Source organism: Musa acuminata, chromosome BXJ2-3 (genome assembly GCF_036884655.1).
Source record: "Musa acuminata AAA Group cultivar baxijiao chromosome BXJ2-3, Cavendish_Baxijiao_AAA, whole genome shotgun sequence".
Taxonomy (NCBI): Eukaryota; Viridiplantae; Streptophyta; class Magnoliopsida; order Zingiberales; family Musaceae; genus Musa; species Musa acuminata.
In genome coordinates, this window is record NC_088340.1 from 38,369,860 (window position 1) to 38,393,081 (window position 23,222).

Here is a 23,222-nt window from a genome sequence, read left to right on the forward strand (position 1 = left end):
TGATGCATTGTAAATTTATATTCCATCCAAAGATTGACACAAGAAAATGGTATAAATTACGTGAATCTTTGCTTGTTTCGTATTTAGATTCATGTTTCAAGCTCATTAATCCTTCATTTATCTTACACATGATGAGATGTTCTGTTCTGATGGAATTCGGCATGATCGAGCCTACAATTGATAGTGAGTCGATTCACGGCTGAAAAAGTTACTTACCGTAACAGATTGACGCTAGAAGGAGGGCCGCATCCAAATGTCAAGCGATCAGCGAATCCACTTCGGCGGACCCTCGACTACTGGGCTCCCCGCCTCGGGGGAACACCCCCTACATAACGAAACCCACAACGAACGCCCCGCGACGGTGTCAGAACGCTACTGGCAACTGTTCAATGACCCAGGCTTGTCACCTCCCGGCGATACACTCGCCGGCCCGTCGCAAGTGTCACCCGAGGCCTTTCATGACCTCGCCCACCAGGTCCGAGCCCTGACAAGCGTGGTGTAGACTATCGTCCCGATCGTCTCCCAGCGAGCCCCTCCGAATGCGACCCAACCTTCGCAGCAACGGGAGCCCCCTGTCCGGACTCACGCATCGCTTCCAGAGCTTCCTGTCTCGCCTCGAAACCCCACAACTCGGCCCGGGAGCCGGGAAGCGGAGGACACGGTGAGCCGCCCCGAGCCCAAGGCTCCGACCGCCGACTCGACGAATGCCTTGCGAGCTCAGCTGCGCCTCATCAGTCAAAAACTGGACGAGGTACAACAGGAAGTTCGCATATCGAAAGGAGAGCTCGGGGCGGACGGACACCAAGGATCCTCGTTCACCCCTGAGATACAAGAGCAGGCGATCCCGCCACACTTCCGCCTCCCCTCGCTGGACGCGTATGACGGCGCCGTTGACCCAGCGGACCACGTGGCCACTTTCCGCGCCCAGATGGCGCTGTACGGAACTTCTGACGCTTTAATGTGCAGGGCATTCCCGACGACTCTGCGGGGGCCAGCCCGCGCATGGTACAGTGGCCTGAAGCTCGGGACCGTCGCCTCCTTCGATCAGCTCGGCAAGGATTTCGAGCTTAACTTCTTGGCCTACGCCCGACCGAAGCCGTCCATGGCACTGCTCCTCGGGCTCAACTAGAAGGAGGACGAGCCCCTCTCCCATTTTGTGAACCGCTTTACGACGCAGATCCGCGGATTATCGGATGCTCACCCCTCTCTCTTAATGCAGGCATTCATGACAGGCCTGCGGCCCTCCAGGTTCTTCTGGTCGCTCGTAGAGCGGCCCCCCGCCGCGGTCCCCGAAATGCTCCAGCGTGCCAGTCAATTCGTCACCGCGGAGTCTTGGATAGCTGGGAAGTGGGAGGATCACAAAAAGGTCAAATCAGAGCCATCCCGACAGCTACAACCCGCCACCTCCCGGCGGAGGACAGACAGACCCGAATCAAGGTCTCCTCTTCCCGCCTTGAATTCATCCCGAACCGAAATATTCCTGCACGAGAAGGGGAAGGGGCTGCTCAAAGACCCTCACCCGATGAGGAACCCACGGGAGCTCGCAGACCGTTCAAGGTATTGCCGGTTTCACCGACAGCACGGGCACGACACAGAGCAGTGCTACGAGTTGAAGAAGCAAATCGAGGAGCTTATCCTCAGAGGACACCTCGGCCAGTATCTCCGGCCGAACAAGGAGCAGTCACCTCGACCGGAGGGCCCCGTCGAGCGACGCATCGATGTGATAGCCGGGGGCCCTGCATCAGGGGGAGGCTCCATGTCGGGCAGAAAGGCGTATACCCGAGCCGCTCCTGACGAAGCCTCGGGACACGGGCCCGAGCCCGAGATTACCTTCCCAACCGGAGCTTCCGAGCGCCCCGACCACGACGACGCCTTAGTGATATCGGCCAGGGTAGCCAACGCGCAAGTGAGGAGAATCATGGTCGACACAGGGAGCTCGGCCGATATACTTTACTTCGACGCCTTCCAGAAGCTGGGCTTGGCCAGGGAAAATCTGAGCCCGATATGCTCGACACTCACCGGTTTCACGGGAGATTCGATATCCCCCCTGGGAGCCGTTACTTTGCCCTTGACTCTGGGGACCCCGTCGAGGTCGAAAACGGTGATGACCACTTTCTTGGTGGTCGACCTACCCACTGCCTACAATGCCATACTCGGCCGGCCGACCCTCAACAAGGTCAGAGCCGTCGTCTCAACCTACTACCAGACCATCAAGTTCCCAACTCGTGCTGGAGTCGGGGAAGTCACGGGAAGCCCCCGAGAGTCTAGGCGGTGCTACTTTACCGCCGTCTCATTGGGAAAGAGAGCCAGGACCAAGGCGCCCCTGGAAGACCCACGAGAAACAAAAAAACTGGCCCCTCATCCCGAGCCGAGGGGATCCACTGTTGACGTACCCTTGCGAGAAGCTCGGCCAGACCAGGCGATCAAGATCGGATCGGAGCTACCCAAGCAGGAGCAGGAACGACTCGTCGGGCTCCTACGGGAAAATGCCGACATCTTTGCCTGGTCCCCATCAGACATGACGGGTGTCGACCCGGAGGTCGCGGAGCATCATCTCAATATCCCGCCCGACGCTCGCCCAGTGAAGCAAAAGCCCCGGTGCCAGGCCCCTGACCGACAACGAGCCATACAAGAAGAGGTGGACCGGCTCCTAGCAGCAGGCTTCATAGAAGAAGCCAAATATCCTCAATGGTTGTCCAATGTAGTCCTCGTGAAAAAACACAATGGAAGCTGGAGGATGTGCGTTGACTACACCAGCCTTAACAGTGCGTGCCCTAAAGACTGCTACCCCCTCCCGAAGATCGACCAGCTGGTCGACGCAACAGTTGGGCACGCGCGCCTATCTTTCATGGACGCCTATTCAGGGTACAATCAGGTCAGAATGGCGCCCGAAGACAGAGAACATACGGCTTTCCTTACCGATCAAGGGGTATACTTCTACAAGGTCATGTCGTTCGAGTTAAAAAATGCTGGGGCTACGTACCAGAGAACGGTGAACAAGATGTTCGCCCATCAGATCGGGAGGAACATGGAGGTCTACGTGGACGATATGATCGTGAAAAGCCAAGAAGCCGAAACGCACCTTGCCTACCTGGCCGAGGCATTCGCCACACTGCGCAAGTTCGGCATGCGACTCAACCCCACAAAGTGTGCTTTCGGCGTCACCTCTGGGAAATTCCTCGGGTTCATCGTACACGAGAGAGGAATTGACGCCAACCCAGAGAAGGTTCAAGCAATAATCAACAAGCAGTCCCCCCGGACGATTAAAGACCTGCAGCAACTTAACGGAAGGCTTGTTGCCCTGTCTCGCTTCCTCGCCCGGTCGGGCGATCGCTGCCTCCCGTTCTTCAAGGCGCTCAAAAACCCGAGGAACTTCCAATGGACATCGGAATGCGAGGAGGCCTTCAAACAAATGAAGCAGCACCTGGCCAGCCTCCCCCGCCTGGCCTCTGTCTCTCCTGGCGAGAAGCTAGGCCTCTATTTAGCGGCCTCCCCGCATGCAGTCAGCTCTGTCCTGATTAAGGAAAGCTCCGGCCAACAACTCCCGATCTACTATGTCAGCCACGTCCTGGGTGGAACTGAGGAGCGTTACCCGCCAATAGAAAAACTTGCGCTCGCCCTGGTGCTCTCGGCTCGGAAGCTGTGTCCCTACTTCCAAGCGCACCCGGTGGAGGTCATCACCGGCCAACCTCTTCGGCAGGTCTTAACAAAATTTGATGTTGCAGCTCGGCTCCTCAAATGGGCGGCGGCGAGCCCGACGAAGCTACACCGACGGCCATCTTCATCCCGCCCCTGCAGTGCCCCGCCGTCCCGCAGATGAAGTACCGCGTCCCTGCGGCCTTCAGCGCGACGGTGGTGTTCCCGCTTTTGTCCGACGATATCGGATTGCTTGGCGTCCCGCACGAGCCGTAGGCGACGCTCGTCACCTCCAACACGTCGTGGCTCGATCCATACAGGAAGGCTGCATGCCAAGAAGAAGAACACTGGCGAAGTTATTGCAGTTGCAATTCACGTACTGCATTTACTTATACGTGATATCTTTCTTCATATATATATGAATATAATGAATGTAACGCATGATGAACTGACACCTTACAAAGAAGAGGAGATGGAGAACAAGAAAAGATGAAGAGAAAGGGAAACAGAAGAGGACTTACTCAATGTATCACCAGGGTAGAATGTCTTGGTTGAAGCCCAAAGAGTGTAGTTAGTGCGTAGATCCCATCCACCTGTTGGAGCTCCTACAACATAGTTCCTCCCCCTTGCAAATCCAGCCATTGCTGCCATTATGGCAACAGCCATTAGAGCCCTCAGCATGGCTCCCCAGAGAGAGAGAGAGAGAATGTCTTGGTGTGTGGAAGATGGGAAAGCATGTAGAACTTATACACACGGATGGAGGTAGGAATGATTCCTGACAGATTGGCAATGCCCCCAAAAAAAACACAGTAGCGAAGACTTTTGAGTTCTCACTCCACGAAACAAAATATTAAGTACTTGATTGAGATCACTTGTGAGATTCACAGAGATGCTGTATGACCTTCTTGTTCATGGAAGTCACATCCTCAAGTATAAGCACAATGATACATTGACTGGGAATCAACATATTTGTATTCATGTTATCCTATTTGATCGGATTGTGATAAATGATATTAGATTTTTTAAAAATTAAAAATAATAGTTAAATCTGCAAATAAAATTTTATTAGGCAATCAACTAATTATTATTATTGTTGCTAAAAAAATGGTATATGACTTATAATTTATCAAAGAAAATTCATTATTTTTAGGATTCTACAATAATTATTTCCTTCAATTAATAACAATAATAATATATATTACTATTATATACGAAGATAAATAAAAATAATTGTAATAAAACGGTTTATTCCTCCTCGCTGCATGAAACTTCGTGATCGTTTTCTTGATGCGATCAAGGCCGTGAATTCCACTCTGCTTCACCGCACCTCGTCTCTTGATGCGATCAACAGCCGTTGGTTCCGCCCAACTACCCGCTCCCCACCCTTTCACCGCCCTCCTCCCTCCTTGAATCCCTCCGCGATCGTGGAGGGGCCCCTCCGTTCCGACTACTCCCCCATCTCGTTTTCTTGATGCGATCGTGGCCGTGGGATCAAGAACCCGTTGTTCAATGTACGGACCTCTCGCACCGCTCTGCTTCGCCGTATAACCACTGGTCTCCTCATCGATTCCTTCTCTCTCTCTCTCTCTCTCCAATCTTTTCGAGCCCTCTTGATATGGTGTCGCCGTAATCCTCTCCGCCGCTGCCGCCGCGTAACAAGGCGCACGAGGTACACCAACTTATTCTCCAATCTATCTTGGTTTCTGCTTCCGCTTCTACGGTGCGATCGATCCAACTCGAATCCGAGGTATCCAGGTTGAGATTTAAGCTTCTACGACCAAAAATATGTGCGTGTTCTGCCGCCAAGAATTGTAGGCTTATATTGGCTGCAAGAATTTGGATTTGTGCTTCTCTGGATGTTGGGTTAGCTAAAAACAGCAAGCCTATACAATAAATTCTTCCGACGCACATTACGTTCTTAGGGTTTGCCATCTTGTTTCTCGTCACGTAGTACCTCGGACATTCAGTGCTTTCCTTGTACTGTCGAGGAGTCTTACCTGATCTTTTTCTGATGCGGAATGTGCATCTAGATTCTGTTTCTGAAAAATGTAGGATAACGAACAGAACAAGAGTGTTTTCTTTTTGAGGGAAAGCTTTTTTCCCCATTAATTATGAGAAATAAGATCTGAAGGTTATCGCTGTTACTTTTCATTGACATAGGAAACCTTTATAGTAGTATTTATGAGGTATTATGCGGTGGGTTTTGGAAGAGGAAAGAATATCTAGTAGTTATATTGATATGATAACACATTTGCTTGATAGAGTTGTTACTAGCTTGAATAGTGGGTGGCTTTTCACTATCTAAGAGTTCCTGACAATGGATGAACTTGATCGACATTTCCAGGATAAACTTCCATTGTTTGCTAATAGTATTAATTGATTGAAAATAATGTGGTCAATTTTGAACTAAACTTGAGTTAGGAAGACAAATATTAAAGTAATGACTGGACTAAGTAGGAATAAAACCATGTTCAAGTTCCAAAGAAAATGGAAAGAGAAAATTGAGAGGAAAGATAAAATAAATGGACAAGATGTTTCAGAAATTCAAAGATTTAGAAATCTTGGATTTACCATTCATAATGAGGGAAGATTGTTGAAAACATTATATATGGAGATACATTGGGATAGTTAAAGTACAGCATCAAGAGTATTGTTTAATTGCCATGTGCCTTTTGGATTAAAAAGAAAATTAAGTTGCAAGTACAGTTACATTTCACGAATTAAGCTTATTAATATTTTACTAGGTAAGGAAACAATACTTAAAGTTAGTGTGCTAAGTTAAGGAGGCTGATATGGATGACTTGGTTATGAAAAAAAAGTTAATTAAGAAATAGTTCCATTCATTACCAATTAAAGTTATTGTAATTGTCTAAAATGAGCAAGAACTGTTTAAGCTGGTATGCAATTGCTTAAAGCAGATCTGTGTATGGACTGGTTAGACGAATCAAATATTTAAGATCAATAGTGTAAGGAGAAGCAGAGGAACATATTGGAAATATTGAAAGAGATCTGTTGGTTTGCATTTTTGACATTTGATATTATTTCAACATAAACTATTGGTTAGAGAAGATCCATGTTATCAAATCCAAATAGTTTGAACCTTACATCATATTGTTATTGTTTTCGTTGTCACTGATGTTTTTAGGTTGGCGTGATTTTGATAACATCTTGGTCTTGATGGTCATGCTTAAATTTATCTGATGTAGTTTCTTCTCCCTAACGCTGTTTTGCTTCCATTCATGCCACATAATGGCCCTCATTTTCCTACGACATTGCTTCAGTTTTCACTTTTCATTATGAATTTTGTTATCCATACTTTATTTCAAGTGCTTCAAAGACATTGTGAAATAAATTATGCGCATAACCTTTGCCCTGACCAAATGACTGCATGCTGCTTGCACTTTTTAATTACTGGCTTCTTTGTCAACCATGTAACATGGAACTGCATCTGCGAATGGATAGAATAGTGAGTGCTTTCCATATTTTTTCTAGTTTTGATTAGATGCTTGAAGTCCTATGGCTTTTCAATTCATATTAAGCTAATATCTCCGTGTGGTGCCAAGGATTGTTGATTCTGTGAAGAAAACAAAAACTGTGAATTTTGTAATTTGGGATTCAATCATAATCTTTTGGATGGTTACAAACTCACAGTTTCTGATATCAGTGTCATAATGTTTGCAGGTTTTTCAATGTCTTTACTCTTGAGGTAGGCCGTCTCTTGAAAATCTGTTATGAACAGGAATGTTAAGTTGTTGTTTAGTTGGATGCACTGAGCATCTGTATTCAACTAGACTTGTATGCATACATGAATGCCTAATCCCCATAAATACTGGGTTCACTTGCCCCATGTCAGTGACCTCTAGTGCAAGGTTTGCAATACTGCCTAGTATGGTGCGATACAAGCAGTATTTACTGCTGATTCCATAGGTTACCGGTACATGGACCAGTGTAAACCAGGTGGTACACCTGGACCTGTACGGGGTGGTACAAGCCCTGTGCCGCTTGGTACAGGGTTGGTACCACCTGGTACAGGGTGGTATGGGCTCTGTACCAAGAAGTTTCTGTTTTCTTTTTTCAGACTTTTTTAGGCTTTTTTTGAGACTTGGAATGTTTCGGTTCGAGTCCTAGTTGGTACGTACTTTGCTCTAGTGTCTTAAAATTTCAGTGGATAGATTAGTTTAATTTGAGGTCCAAATACTACCTGCTACTGAACTGCATTGTGTTACCCTAATCTTGGATCTTCATTTATTGCACTTTAAAATCTGTGTTATTCCAATATCTTTCTTTCTTATCTTTTGGGGGGTATTCTCATTATATTATTGGATCTCCATCACATTCTTTCTCGATTAAGCAATGTAGTTATTGATGTTATTTTTTTTCCTTTTGCTTGTCAGTGCACTTTTTTATTGATCAATAAAATGCACGGGCCTAGTGCATGTGGCTCCCACCAAAGTTAAGTTTGATGAGGCTCAATTTATGTAGTCTTATCCCTACCAATAGAAAGGTAGTTTCCTTGACTCAAAGTCTGGTCATTCAGATTGTAAGGAGCAGTTTTACTATTGTACTAAGGCAAAGTACATCTTTCGAAAACAAGTAATACATTGTTTGCAATTGTTGCTATCTCGGATTTTTTTTGGAAATGACATTTAGTTAGAGATTGTTTATTGGTTATTATGCTGTTGTTGATGTGACTGCAGAGAGAGGCTTCTGAAATATTTTCTATATGTTGTTTTTAATTTTTATTTCTTTATTGTGTTGATGAGGCAGACAATTGCTTCTCTTTTATTGATTATGCAAAACAACTTTTTGACCAGGTACTTCATCAACCTGATTTCTGCAGTTTTGGGTATGAGAATACATAGAAGATCATGGCAAACATGCAGAGAGAGAACACCATGAACATACTTCAACGAAATCATTCAGGCAGGGTTCGACATCGTAGGCATTCAACAGAGGTTTGTTACTTAAAGTACTAACAACCAGTCGGTGTCAGTTTGTTATTACCAGCTCACTATTTCAGAGTTGCAAAACTTTTTTAGTTTACTGGAGTGGTTGATTCTCTAATTGTCACTTGACATTTCAGGAATCAGCACTGTGAGTCATCTTTATAATACAATTTTAGCATATACAATAAATGAGTTAATCTAAAATTTAGTTTGCAAAAGCTACTGGCTCAATATCTTTGGTTTGAAAACTTTGTTCTTCAAATCATTTTTCTATCGTCTTGCCTTGGGGAGAAGGTAATAGGCAGTGTTCTAGTATTCTTGGGTGAAACTTAGAGATCTATTCTTTTAAACTCTTTTCTACGAAAATGAATCAGTCACAGTGCTCGGTCTTAATGCAAGTATGCAACTGTTAAGTGTTTCTATCTGCTTCGTACCTTTCTTTTCATATTAGGATAATGATGCTTCTGTGATTTGACATCCTCTTTCACCAGGAGATCTGGTCAGTATTATTTCTTTTTCTTTTTGTTTTACAGGCTACTCCTGATATCAATGGTCCTGGTGGTGCTAATTTACTTGTCAATGATCAAAACAAGTATAAATCAATGTTTGTTCGGGCACGTTCATCTTTGTGGATGCTGCTTGGGTTTTCGTTGGTTGTCTATATGGGACATCTTTATATTTGTGGTTTAATTGTGGGAATCCAAATTTTCATGGCACGGGAATTGTTCAACTTACGGAAACAAGCTAATGAAGATAGACAACTGCCGGGGTTCAGACTTTTGAATTGGTATGTGCCTAATATTTTGTGAGAGATAATGTTGGAACTTATGGTCAAAGTTTGAATTTCAAACCTGTACTGGTTTCGATAATCTATGAGACCAATACATATTATCAGTATATCAGGTGGTATACTGATCTGTAACAACTGAAAAGCAACAGAAAACAAAAACCCTGACTGGTACTAGACCATATGGTCTGGTATTGGTCCTTTATCGGACTGATTAACACCGATCTGTATGTGCTGTACCAACCAGGTATTCAAAATATTTCTTAAGATGGCATGTTTTCTTGTCATCATCAAGAATTGTTTCATATCTTTCCTTTTGGCTTATGAGTCAAACTTATTCATGGATGTATGGGTGCAGGTATTTTTTCTTCACTGCAATGTTGTTTGCTTATGGACGTTTTGTTAGCCAACAGCTTGTGAACACAGTAGCTTCAGATAAACCGTTATATCAGGTCGTCAATGGGCTTATCAAATATCAGATGTTTATATGCTATTTCCTATATATAGCAGGTTGGTTAATTTTGTATATCATATGTTCAAATTATGTATGGGAGAGTGACCTTTTAATTCAATAGACGGAAAAATTGCATTTTCTCTTTAAAAACCCTATGTTGCTATCATTCTTGTATGGTAAATTTAGAATAGTTGTTTTCCTAAAGTTTATCATTTATATGTGATTATCTGAGAGTCAATAACATTATGTTAAGTTTGAACTCATGTAGTGTTTTTATATTTTTCTTAGGTTTTATGTGGTTCATTCTTACATTAAAGAAGAGGAGATACAAGTATCAATTTGGCCAATATGCATGGACTCACATGATACTTCTTCTAGTGTTTGCACAATCCTCCTTCACAGTTGCAAATATTTTTGAAGGAATTTTCTGGTAACATGCAATTAATAATCGCATTTTGTTGACTGTGTTTGAATTTTAATTACTTAAGTTGTTTTTGTATATTTGAAGTATATCAATACTTGGTACTAATAACTTTCACAATGACACTCTTTTATTTATTATCTAAGTGAAATTTCCAATAACAATGGCTTCAACGTTATGTTGGATGCACTAATGATACTGTTAAGTTTGGATGCATTAATGATACTGTTAGTTTACTTGGATTAACGTGCACCTAATTTTATTGTTCTTGAGATTATTGCATTAAAATCTGTTAGCTTTCTCCTGGGAGAAAGAAAAGATATTTCTATTGTACTTAAGGTTGTATAAATCTATGTTCATTTGTCAGGTCCACATAATTTTTCTTTTTTTTTATTCAGTGATAAGTCACAACCAGTTGTTCATTTTTATGTGATAATTGGCAATGTCTGATGATGCAGGAAACACTTGGAGAATTTGGTGATAAGGCTCAGAAAGCAAATATAAGAAGTAGCAGATAGCATCTAGAAATTTTTACGCTAACTCATTTTTTAATGTCATTGAAATTCATGAAGTGACGTATAACTCCATAATTAGTTTCATCACTTAAAGTCAGTGTTGAAATTATCATGCAGCTGTTGTGTAGTAGTATAGGGCTTTCATGCTGGGTACCAGATCACAAGCATGAGACACAGAGATGATATATGACAATATGTCCTCAACTTCCATGATTGTACACAGTAGATCAATTATTTTATGATGGTATAACTATAATAAACTACATGCACTCTTCAATATTAAATAAATCATGGGCTTCTCGTTTTGTTAGCCATTAAGATTAATAACTTGATCTACCAAATGAAATTTGAGCTAACATTTGTATCGGTGCTTCCAACTATTGGACTGATAGGACGTCTTTAATGCCTGGTACATGCATATTATTATTGAAATTGTGTGGCACTTTGACTCTAAATTTTAAGAAAAGATTGATCATCTCTTATTGGATCTATATAAGTTTTAACCAGACAACTCAAGTTATTTTCAGGCTTACAGTTACATATGTTTACTACATGAGAACTACTTATTGTAGACTAATACAAAATATTGACTTATTTTGATACTTATCCATGAAGAAATGAAAGTTTCATATACCCATGAATTTGAGATAACATTTTGAAGATGCTTACAATTATTGGATTGATAGAACATCTTTAAAGCATAGACGGATGAACTCAATACACCAGGGTTTCACTAATTCAGGCTTTAGAGAGGATTAATGTACACAGCCTTAACCTCTAGAAAAAGAGGGAGAGTTTGTGTAACTCGAGTTCTTGTCTTACAGGTCGTGAAGAGCCCTTTCTGTATACGAAGGCTCGTCATCTAACATCCCCAAAGTATGACCAATTCATATTATTTACAAAGTTGTGTATTAGCATTTCTTGTGTCTCTAATTTTAAGGAATTTATTCAAGTTCTATCATGGCTTTGAATTATATATGTTTACAACTTGTAAATGACTTACTATAGTCACTAAGCACAATTTTAAACATCAAGAACTCTTTTGTCAGATCAAATAGGAGGGTGAGCAGTTGTCTTATGGACCAAGTCATTTAAGCCCACTGTTGAAACCATTAATTTAACCACTTGTGGAAGGATTCTGGATAATTTATGCTTGAAAGAGCAAATTGTACTTGTTGTTTGCATAGGGTTATACTAAGGAACAAACTTTGTGATTAATCAGTCGAAAGTCATCATTGTAACTTGGTCTATATATTAAGTGACAATCGATGGCATCTAATGCATGAGCATGAATAGCAGCTTAGCATGTGCCCTTTTTATTTGTTTCTTTTTTTTTGGTTTAGGGAGCACAAGAATTTTCTTTGATTTTTTTTCTCCTTCTTGTTTAAGTAATTTAGTTGGTTGATTTCCATTTTGTGGCTGATTTTGGAAGAATACAGGTTTCTGTTGCCTGCTTCTCTTATTGTTGTCAATGATGTTGCTGCATACTTCTTTGGTTTCTTTTTTGGGAGAACACCATTGATCAAACTGTCTCCAAAGAAAACATGGGAAGGTTTCATTGGTGCATCTTTTGCAACTATACTTTCTGCATTTATGGTAAGTCTGCTTCTTAAACTTTTTTTGAGATAGATTCAGTTTCTCATTTGGGTAAGCTTTTTTATTATGGAATATGGAGTTGGTTATCCTGTTTATGCTGCTGGTATATAGCAGAAATATAAAATATATATTCATTTATTTCTGGGCTGGTCATATTACAATGAAGAATTTAGTTTCACAGTGAACTTAGCTTTGGAGCTGTGGAAATATTTACTGATTCATGTCTCTCACTTGCTGAAAATATCTCTTTTGCATTTGTTACTACAGATGTAAGATAATTTGTGCTTCGTCAATAGCTCCCATTATCACTTAATAAATCCATTTTTGTTTGTAACAGAAAGTGCACTTTATTTTTTGAATTTATCTGGATTAGGTAAAATTTTCTCTTCATGGATTAGAATATGGATGGAAAATTGCAAATGGATGATATGGTCTTTGCTGAAATCAGCTTTATCAAGTGGTCTCTTGTTATTAGATGTTGAATTTGCTTTGAAACACTTCATCTCCTTTCACATTAATGGATCATCTTGCTCCTTGATTTTATGAACTATGTTTGATGCAATTTTACTAAAGTGAAGTTGGTATTAGTTTCTAGAGACAATTGAGAGGAATGAAATTCGTAGCTTGATATGGGTGAATCGTTATGAGATTCAAAACATTGATTGATATCTTTTGTCATAGGATTAAAACTTCTGCATAATTAGAAGAATAACTAGTTCAGCTGCCAATTATTTTTGAATTCATCATCAATTATATTATATTTTGCATGTGAATGTTTCAATTTATTAACCAGTTTCCTTAGCATGATGCTTTATTTGTTTACACTCCAAGAATAATGTCGTGGAGGTATGGACTTAAATAAAAATCAAATAGTTGTCAAATACACTTCAATGAAGTTCTGAGGTCCTCAAAGCATTTTTCATGTTAATTGTCAACCATTTATAATTGCCCAAGCATACCCGAAATCCCTTTTGGGAGTGTTGTAACCTCTCTTATGATTCTATATTACAGTTATATATATTTATCTATTTTTTATTTTATGCCATTATTAGAACCCTTTTTATTTGTGATAAACTAGTATACACTTGATGTCCCACAAGTTTAAAAGAACATTTTTTTAATCTTTAGACAACACTCTTGATGTTCTTGCCTCTGAGCATCCATGCTGTCAGTTATTCACAATGCTTTTGTGGTGGCAATTTCTTCCACAGGACAAAAGGAAAACCATATTGATATAACGAGTTAAATGATTACACTTCTACATGAGCAGCCTATATATTGTAGAATGTGTATTTATAGATGAAATTGTGCATTCATTATCAAGTTATTGCTTATTATTATTTTTTGTGTATTCTGATGGTGTTCTGAATTACTCATTATTAATTTTGGCTTCATTACATGGATATAGCCTTCAGTCAAAATGGATGAGCTATGATCCCATAATTTTTTTTGTTAATTATCATAAATGAGAATTAAGACATTTTTGTCTAACTATATTATTTTGTCATGATTTATATATTTGATGGATTTACTTTATATTTCTTTTTTGGTTTAGTTAGCAAATATCTTGGGGAGTTTCCAGTGGCTAACATGTCCAAGAAAGGTATTATAGTTTAATTTAACACATCTAAAAAATAATACAGTTCAGTAATTCAAATATGTGCTTTTGAAGGATCTCAATTGTGTATATATTTCTTCGGTTATTTGAACTATGTATTCACTTATAGGATCTGTCTACTGGATGGCTTCACTGTGATCCCGGTCCACTGTTCAAGCCAAAAAGTTACCCTTTACCTGGATGGGTATGCACTAATTAGACAAATAAGTTTATTTTTTGTGTTCAACTGTCTGCTGGAGGAATAGTTAATTGAAATGGTGTCTGTAGCACAATTTTCATTTTATTAGTAAAAAAGGTCATGCCAAAGCATGTTACCTCATGATTAAGAAATATTTGGTCACAGCTGAAACCTTAATCAGTCAATGGCCATTCCTACATAACTTGTCTTTCTCACTATGTTGCTTTATTTGAAAATATCTGATTCACAGGATGCAAATTGTAAAAAGCTTATGAAGTAGTTGACAACAGATAATGCATGTTCTTCTTTTCATTTTCTCCAGTTCTCATGGAAAGAATTTTCAGTTATGCCTGTTCAGTGGCATGCTTTAGCGCTTGGACTATTTGCATCAATCATAGCACCTTTTGGGGGTTTTTTCGCAAGTGGTCTGAAACGAGCTTTCAAGATTAAGGTTCTTCCTCACTCTATATGCTTATTACTTGGATAAGTAGTATAACACAACATAATTACATTTCTATTCTTTATGTAGGATTTTGGTGACACTATTCCTGGACATGGTGGGTTTACTGATAGAATGGATTGCCAGGTATGTTGCTAAACACACTAGTATTAAATATGCATGTTCTTATTTTGTGATGCATATGAACTTTACCAATCAGAGATTTTGACAGCAAAGACTGTCGTAGTATTTCTTATACAATGAAACAATCTGTTTGTCTGTAATTCATGGATGATCTTGCTTACCAGATATAACAGTGATTTTTTAAGATAGGTGACTGCATCATTTCCAGTTTGCCCTCATGATAAAAATTATGAATCAGGCAATGCTATCTGGAAAGTTGAAGGTGCAATCAAGTAATTAAAATATCTAAAATTTAAAATCTGTTGTGCTTGGAAATAAAAGTGCAATGTAGTTGCCCTTGGATAACTAAACCTGAAATAGTTCTTTTCAACTTTGATGTCATTTAGAGATTAGGAGTTCTAGTTTTCCGTAATGAGTTTAAGAAAATTAGTGTTCCTTGGAACATAGATATCATACTTTGTTAACAAGGAGAGAAGACACCAACATTAGCTTCATTGATATAATATGGATGATTTTTGTTTCATGAACTAACAAAGCCTTCCATAAGCCACAATTTTTAGATACTCTAGTTAATTAGTATCTTCTCTCCTGTTACGAGTGTTTTGCACTTAAAACATTTTTGGAGGAAACATAGATATCGTACCAGTGACAATGTCACATCACGATTGTCGGATGCACTAATTTGAATCTTATAACAAAAAAATGAGTATCTTTCTGCAATCATTGTTACCTACTACTTTGATGCTTTAAAGATCCTGTTTTCTTTGTATCAGATGATGATGGCTGTGTTTGCATACATCTACCATCAATCGTTTGTGGTGTCTCAGGGTTTTCCAGTAGAGATGATTCTTGACCAGGTATTGCTTCTTCTCTCTATACCCTTACGTGGTTGTGTTCATCTCATGGATGACAAACTTATGCACTTTGAATCAGATATTAAACCACCTGACTGATGAAGAGCAGCATGATCTACACTTTCTGCTAGGGAGGATTCTCCATGAGAGGCAATTAGAACAACAGTGAAATCAGGCTTAATCGCGGTTTGTCTGGTCGAGAGTCTGTACTTTCCCGGTTCGCTTTCAAAACATGGAATTGAGATATGGCCTGTTCTTTTCTAAACCATAAATATGTGGAATGGAGGGGCTTTTTCTGTTTTTATTTTGAGTTTCTGTTTTGTTATATTTCCTTGTTTCAATATGGTCCCTTTGTAGTTGTCCTATGATGGATGGTGTGGGAAAATGTCGGAGAGCTTTTCCAGTAAATGATGACTTCCTTTGTAGTTGTCTTGTATGGTTTTTCTTCCTCTTAATCGTATTGAAAGTTCTAATCCGATTTACAATTAAGTGTCTTAATGGTATTTTACACATCACTCCTTTGCTAAGAAGGTACACTACTTGTTTTCCTACTTCGACGAGCAGAGCAACTGAAAGAGTAGGTCTAAGGTGGTGGTGAGTAACAAAAACACTCCTATTCACCGCATGCATGCATGCAAAGCATGCATGCACGCAAAACTTTGCATCCCTGCTTCCAATGCATTGCATCGCCATGAGTGAGTGGTATCACCCACCAACATTGCCGGATGCTGCTCAGGAAACATTCTTTCATTGCCGGAAAAATGCATGCATGCATGCATGCAAAACTTTGCATCCCTGCTTCCAATGCATTGCATCGCCATGAGTTTGCATGCTTTGCATCCCTGCTTCCAATGCATTGCATCGCCATGAGTGAGTGCTATAAAGCATGCATGCATGCATGCAAAACTTTGCATCCCTGCTTCCAATTCATTGCATCGCCATGAGTTTGCATGCTTTGCATGCATGCAAAACATGCATGCATGCAAAACTTTGCATCCCTGCTTCCAATGCATTGCATCGCCATGAGTTTGCATGCATGCATTTGCATCCCTGCTTCCAATGCATTGCATCGCCATGAGTGAGTGCTATCACCCACCAACATTGCCGGATGCTGCTCAGGAAACATTCTTTCATTGCCGGAATACCTCAGTAGATCCCCTCCTCGCTTGGCAACACGGCACTGGTATCAACTCTTATCAATCGTTGCAATTCTTAATATTTAATTCTACCGCGGTTGGATTAGGCCATCGGTCACCGTGGATGAGCTTCGACCATCGGTATTGTGTTCAGCAACACTCAAATCCACGCTACACCAGAAAAAGCAAGGCAAACAAAGGTAAAACCAATACGACCAACATTGCCCTCTCTCAGAGAAACCTTACTTATTACCAAGTAGACATACGTGTTGAGAATCCCATCCACATTCCCATCACACGCTGGATGAGACATAGCACAACGGATAGACCCACTAGATGATGAAGGCACTAACAGCATGGACACACAATTCACGAACACCACGACACGGGAAGGCAACAAACGACGGCATCAGGCAGAGTTCACTGCCCGCCACGGAGGCGGAGCACTAGGTGGAGAGTCGATTCCTTCTGTATGTTGTAGTCCGCAAGCGTACGGCCGTCCTCCAGCTGTTTCCCGGCGAAGATTAGCCTTTGCTGGTCCGGCGGGATCCCCTCCTTGTCTTGAATCTTTGCTTTCACGTTGTCTATGGTGTCCGAGCTCTCCACCTCCAAGGTTATGGTCTTCCCCGTGAGGGTCTTCACGAAGATCTGCATGCCACCGCGGAGACGGAGGACGAGGTGGAGAGTCGACTCTTTCTGGATGTTGTAGTCCGCAAGCGTACGGCCGTCCTCGAGCTGCTTGCCAGCGAAGATGAGCCTTTGCTGGTCCGGGGGGATCCCCTCCTTGTCTTGGATCTTAGCTTTCACGTTGTCTATGGTGTCCGAGCTCTCCACCTCCAAGGTTATGGTCTTCCCCGTGAGGGTCTTCACGAAGATCTGCATGCCACCGCGGAGACGGAGGACGAGGTGGAGAGTCGACTCTTTCTGGATGTTGTAGTCCGCAAGCGTACGGCCATCCTCGAGCTGCTTGCCCGCGAAGATGAGCCTTTGCTGGTCGGGAGGGATGCCCTCTTTGTCCTGGATCTTAGCTTTGACGTTGTCGATGGTGTCGGAGCTTTCGACCTCGAGGGTGATGGTTTTTCCAGTGAGCGTCTTAACAAAGATCTGCATCTGTATCAGAGAAGACAAGGAATTGGCATCAAGTATTAGCAGAGCACTTGACGCAAGATGACCGAACAATTCGAGAAACGGGAATCGAATCGCATCAACATGTAACCACCCACGGAAATCAAGAAAAGAATCGAGATCCGATACGCGAGGGATTCATCAACAACAACAGGAAGCGATCATCAGTAAAATCGTCACATAACCCTAGTCAGATCCGGAAAGGACCATAAACAAGAACCACATCCAATCCCCCCTCCTCCCCCCCAAAAAAAAATCCAACAGCATCGAATCAAGAAGACGAACAAGCCGATCTACAAGGGCTTAATACAAACAAGAACCAGGATCCAATCGGAAATAATCAGCGCAATAGATCAGATGTTCTCAAAAAGTCCCTCATCTCATCAAATCAATATCAACAGACAACCCTTATAGATCTATTATTCCACTACGCAAAGATCAGCAGACGATAATCGACATAATTTCAAGAAGAAAACAGAGAATAATCGACATCAAAAGCGCAAAAGAAGAGAAAGGGTAGAAAAATTGATACCTTGCAAGGCGGCGAAAAGTAAAGCTTTCTTTTTTGGGGAGATTGGAAAAGAAGGAGAGAGGGAGGAGACGTATTAATAGCAGGCGGAGCCGGTGACCCGACTCCCTCCCCTAAGACTTACCACTCGCCGCCCAGGGTTTCCGCGTAATTTAGACCGCACGCGTGGTGGTTACCTTATCTAACGCCGAACGGGTGACGCGGCGATAACGGTGGAAGTCTCCGCAACGGTGACGGGACACTCCGGAATCCGAGACGAGCCCGAGGTAAGTCTCCGTTTCCTGACGCCGTTAAAGATAGCGGCAACAATAAAAGAGTCCGTCTACCCACACGGTCTACCCCATAGCGTGCGCACGCCTCAAGTGGGACCGACCAGTGGGCCGAGGTTATCTCCAATGGCGACGACAAGCACCAGTGGAGGGGAAGCTGAACGTGACGGGACTAATACGCTCGCGGCGTTGCGGTAATCTGGAAGTCTTGGCTAAGGGATGATCAGGACCGTCGATTCTATCACCAGCGTCAAGATAGCCGGACACGCACTTATATATACGGATTAACCTATATGTATATTTTATATATATATATATATATATATATATATATATATATATATATATATATATGTCTCATGTTATTGATAGCTAAATCCAACTGATATATTCTACTCTGATTACATTCAGATGGAAGATAAGCACCTGATGCTTCCTTGCAACTATTTGCAGTGATCTTTTGGTGAAGGAATCACACTTGCTTGTATGCTGTATCGACTTTTATAGGAAAATTATTATTTCTTTGGTCCATCAAAGATCAACATGATAATGGATATTATGCATATATATGTATGTACATATATATATTGCATGGCTAGCTAAACATGTCAAGATTCAATAACCCAACACGTACCAAGGAACAAGCAATGCATATTCTCAAAACATCAAAGCAAAGCAAACTCTACAGAAACTGAATGCTTTTGCACCTCCAACCCCATCACATCACATCCCATCCTTGGGCACAAGGCAACCATATGCTTTGCACCAGTAGCCAACACATCCACCACTACAAGTACTCCCGTTCACCCCCTCACTGCATGCAACACCACCGCCGTGGCCGTCATGGGGAACTCAGAGGGATTGCTGCTCATCTGCCTCGCTCTCCTCTCAGCCATGGCCGGTGCAACCCAGTTCAGAGTCGGAGGCTCCAAGGGCTGGTCTGTGCCTGACCCTGATGCGGTCTCCTACAACCAGTGGGCTGAGAAGAACAGGTTCCAAGTGGGAGACTCTCTGTGTAAGTTGGCATACGTACATAGCCTCGTGTCATCTGTGAACGACCGAGATGCATGAGCTCTTCTTACAGTCCTCGTTGGTCCATCCTTGACAGCGTTCGTCTACCCTCCCGTCGAAGACTCCGTCCTTCTCGTCGACAAGGACGCCTACGACGCCTGCAACACGAACTCGTTCATCGACAAGCGCGACGACGGCAACACCGTCTTCACCTTGAACCGGTCGGGTCCCTTCTACTTCATCAGCGGTGTGGAAGCCAACTGCATGAGGAACGAGTCGGTGGTGATCGTTGTCATGGCGGATCGGACCAATCGGAGCTCCTCCTCCTCGAGCCCGCCGCCTTCTCCTTCGACAGCCTCTTCGCCGCCGCCTCCTCCCGAATCAGCTGAGGCAACACCGGCACCGGCACCAGCTCCGGCCGAGGAGGAGCCCAACTCTTCTCCACCTCCACCAAACGCGGCTTCTTCGAGGGTGGTGGGCTTCATGGGCTCGGTGTGGTGCTTCATTGGATCAATCATCCTCGTTTTGTGAAGTGTGGCTTGAAGGCATCTCTTTGCTGTGCGTTTTTGGTTCTATTGCCCTGATCCGAGTGCGAATTGCTGGGAATAAGCTGTTTCAGTGCAGCAGCTATTGGATTGATACAAATTAACTATATAAATATATATATATGTAATCTCTTTCTTATTTGTGATATGCTCACTGATGCATTGTAAATTTATATTCCATCCAAAGATTGACACAAGAAAATGGTATAAATTACGTGAATCTTTCCTTGTTTCGTATTTAGATTCATGTTTCAAGCTCATTAATCCTTCATTTATCTTACACATGATGAGATGTTCTGTTCTGATGGAATTCGGCATGATCGAGCCTACAATTGATAGTGAGTCAATTCAGAGGATGGATCAGATCATTAAGCACACCTACAGATGAGCATCACATGGAAGGTGAAACAGCTGCCTCATATGAATCTTCGAATCAAATGATGTTAAGCTTCTTCTATTCTTTTTGGTGTCATAGGCTTTTAGTCTTATCATCACACACAACTGCTGTTTATTGGCAGAACAAATAACAATTTCCTGGATTCAATAGATTATTGTGAGACGAGATTCTGATGTTTCCTTGCAATTGTGCTTCTGTTCTTTCTGCTAAGAAGGAATGGCAGTGGGACTGCGCATCGGTTTACATCCTCCGAGTCTGATGCTCTGCTAACCTGTCTTCCATGGACTCCATGGATTGTTTAAGCATCAAAGAATAGGATGCGAGGCTGTGTGTATTAATCAAGCAACGCCATTAAAGAAAAGAACGATGGATGGATGCAGAAGAAACAGACCAATATGTTGATGTTCTTGTCCAAAGCAGAGCCAACTTGTGGGTGGATTTCTTTGGAATGTCAATTACAAACAGCACAGAGTCTTCCTCCATATTGCAAGTTGCTTAAAATTAATGGTGATGACCGGTGAATTTAGCATCAACCTACCATTTTAAATAGATATGCAAGATTCATCAAAGCTGATAAACAACTTGTTTTTGGTAGGTTGGTGTTATTTTCTGCAAGTAGTAGCTTTGGTGAGCTCACCATTGTTCCTCCTCTGTGATTGGCTTTGCTCTCATATTAAACTGTGTGTATTAGCTAACCAACGATATGATCTATTACCTACCAAATAAAGACCAAATAAACATATACCAGACAGACAGACAGAGAGAGAGAGAGAGAGAGAGAGAGAGTCTTTCATGCTGAAATTGGAATTTTCTTTTGGTGAGCTAACTTAATTTACAAGCTACACATCACTCACATTATGGAGTCTCTGAGAGAGAGAGAGAGAGATTAATGCTGAAATGGGATTTTCCTTTTGGTGAGCTAACTTTGTGTACAAGCTACTCGAGATAGTGCATCACCATGGACAAAGGGACCAAGCAGAGGCCCTTCTTCCTCAGATTTGTACGCCCACATGAACTCCTAGCCGAGTTCACGTCATCAGCGTCCTTGCTCAGTTCTTCAGACCTCACAAAGCCGACATCATCGACCTGCAGAACGAACAGGAAGAAGAGGGTGCCCTCATCATGCAGAACCAAACAATCTAACAGTCACAGGGAACAGAGAAGCCACCCACCTCGGTCTGCTTCCTCTTCCCTGGCTTCATGTGCGACTGGTCGGAGACACCGACCTACCAACAAGCAAACAGCTTCAGTTTCCAATTTAAGCGAAGAAGAAAGAAAGCCGCAAACATTGGTATCGTGCGTACTCTACGAGTTTTGACAGGAGACGTTGCAGTGTCCTCCAAGGGGTCGTCGTCTTCCGCGGCTGTCTTCCTCCTCTTAGTGCTAAGCTTCTTGGAAGCCCGCATGGATTCTTCCGCCTGCTGCGTTGCGACGAAGTCGGCGATGTAAGAGGCCCAACTGCTCTCTTCCGTGGTAGCCGTCGACGAGTTACTTGGCTTCTCCATCGGAGCTGGCCTTGTCCTGCGGAGAGCTCTCGTCATATCCCACAGCTATAAATACATGAATTGCATATAGAAGATTGAAAAGGTAGGAGGAGAGGGAGCAATGGGTGTGGATTAGGTGGCACTTGACATCTCAACTATTTGGAAACCTTCTATAGAGATTGATTGGTATTCACAACTCCTCCCCTCCCTCCTTTCTCTCTCTCTCTCTCTCTCTCTCTCTCTCTCTCTCTCTCTCTCTTTCTATTCTATTGACAACCCTTTATTTTATATAATTATTTTACAAATCATAAAATATAAAATTATTAAATATAACTCATTAATTATCAATCCTACCATTATTTCTCACAACTTTTTAATTATTATTATGAGTGTTTAAAGATGGTCGAATTGAATCGAACTAAATGAGAAAAAAAAAAAGATTCGATTCATCGAGATACTCATTTATAATCTTTAAAACTAAATCAATTTAATTTGAATATTTCTATCAATTATCATTATTTTATATAATTGATATCATCTATCGATTGATCATCATCTTTATGAATATTCGTTTTATATGATTGATGAAAATCATCGTCACGAGTATTCATTTTAAAAGATAAAAAGAAGAAGGAGGAAAAGAAGAACACAAATTATAAAAGAGACTGCGAATACAAATCTCAACTGTAGCCAAAGGAAATGTGTTGGTAGACTGTTTTAGAACAAGTAATACTTTGATCTCTTGTATGCCCATTCATATCTCTACTTGAAGAACAATGAGAGCAAAGTACACACCTCATGGGCTTAAGGAAATCTAAGCAAAGCTGATGAAGGCGAGAGTTGGATGACAACGACAGATGACTGAACACCTCCACCAAACTTGGATTCGTCAAGACATAAATTAAGCAGTGTAATAGAAGCAACAACGAGAGGTTGACGCAGCCACAGCACAAACAGCAGCGGATAATTTTTAGGGGTTCTGCACAAAGCTTACATCATTGATCTCAGGTATGGAGTCATCCGCATGACGTAGACGCAGTCTGATGGCTTTGGTGCTGTCAGATATAATTGGATCTGCAGCAAGAACATGAAAAGCCAGAATTATTAACCCAAAAAAGACAGCAAGGCAGAAAGAGAG

General features: G+C 41.9%; 5 protein-coding genes across 7 annotated transcripts; 2 read left to right on the plus strand and 3 right to left on the minus strand.

The window, feature by feature from the left end:
• Window positions 1-3,734: 3,734 nt before the first annotated feature.
• On the minus strand, window positions 3,735-4,325 carry LOC135607599 (blue copper protein-like). The gene is made up of 2 exons (XM_065099551.1): window positions 4,158-4,325; window positions 3,735-3,961 (listed from the first exon to the last, which is right to left on the minus strand). The coding sequence occupies exons 1-2, from the start codon at window positions 4,315-4,317 to the stop codon at window positions 3,735-3,737; spliced, it is 387 nt and encodes a 128-aa protein (XP_064955623.1). The 5' UTR covers window positions 4,318-4,325.
• Window positions 4,326-5,151: 826 nt separating this feature from the next.
• On the plus strand, window positions 5,152-16,073 carry LOC103974626 (phosphatidate cytidylyltransferase 1-like). 3 transcript variants are annotated; one of them, XM_065100581.1, is made up of 13 exons: window positions 5,180-5,305; window positions 8,031-8,140; window positions 8,451-8,591; window positions 9,116-9,369; window positions 9,728-9,879; window positions 10,112-10,253; window positions 12,199-12,355; window positions 13,911-13,958; window positions 14,083-14,157; window positions 14,474-14,602; window positions 14,681-14,737; window positions 15,508-15,591; window positions 15,668-16,073. In XM_065100581.1, the coding sequence occupies exons 3-13, from the start codon at window positions 8,505-8,507 to the stop codon at window positions 15,755-15,757; spliced, it is 1,275 nt and encodes a 424-aa protein (XP_064956653.1). In that variant the 5' UTR covers window positions 5,180-5,305; window positions 8,031-8,140; window positions 8,451-8,504; the 3' UTR covers window positions 15,758-16,073. The 3 variants fall into 3 exon arrangements, with proteins under 3 accessions (XP_064956652.1, XP_064956654.1, XP_064956653.1); XM_065100580.1 differs by lacking the exon at window positions 8,031-8,140 and having other exon boundaries at window positions 5,152-5,305; XM_065100582.1 differs by lacking the exon at window positions 8,031-8,140 and having other exon boundaries at window positions 5,152-5,305; window positions 8,477-8,591.
• Window positions 16,074-16,925: 852 nt separating this feature from the next.
• LOC135608107 (polyubiquitin 11) lies at window positions 16,926-18,540 on the minus strand. The gene is made up of 2 exons (XM_065100585.1): window positions 18,382-18,540; window positions 16,926-17,834 (listed from the first exon to the last, which is right to left on the minus strand). Exon 2 carries the CDS (start codon window positions 17,832-17,834, stop codon window positions 17,145-17,147), a length of 690 nt encoding a protein of 229 aa, XP_064956657.1. The 5' UTR covers window positions 18,382-18,540; the 3' UTR covers window positions 16,926-17,144.
• An 865-nt stretch (window positions 18,541-19,405) lies between these two features.
• Window positions 19,406-20,423, plus strand: LOC135606570 (early nodulin-like protein 18). The gene is made up of 2 exons (XM_065097605.1): window positions 19,406-19,662; window positions 19,756-20,423. The coding sequence occupies exons 1-2, from the start codon at window positions 19,491-19,493 to the stop codon at window positions 20,187-20,189; spliced, it is 606 nt and encodes a 201-aa protein (XP_064953677.1). The 5' UTR covers window positions 19,406-19,490; the 3' UTR covers window positions 20,190-20,423.
• Window positions 20,424-21,390: 967 nt separating this feature from the next.
• LOC135606571 (uncharacterized) lies at window positions 21,391-22,282 on the minus strand. Its single transcript, XM_065097606.1, has 3 exons — window positions 21,905-22,282; window positions 21,773-21,826; window positions 21,391-21,686 (listed from the first exon to the last, which is right to left on the minus strand). Exons 1-3 carry the CDS (start codon window positions 22,139-22,141, stop codon window positions 21,537-21,539), a joined length of 441 nt encoding a protein of 146 aa, XP_064953678.1. The 5' UTR covers window positions 22,142-22,282; the 3' UTR covers window positions 21,391-21,536.
• Between the last annotated feature and the right edge of the window lie 940 nt (window positions 22,283-23,222).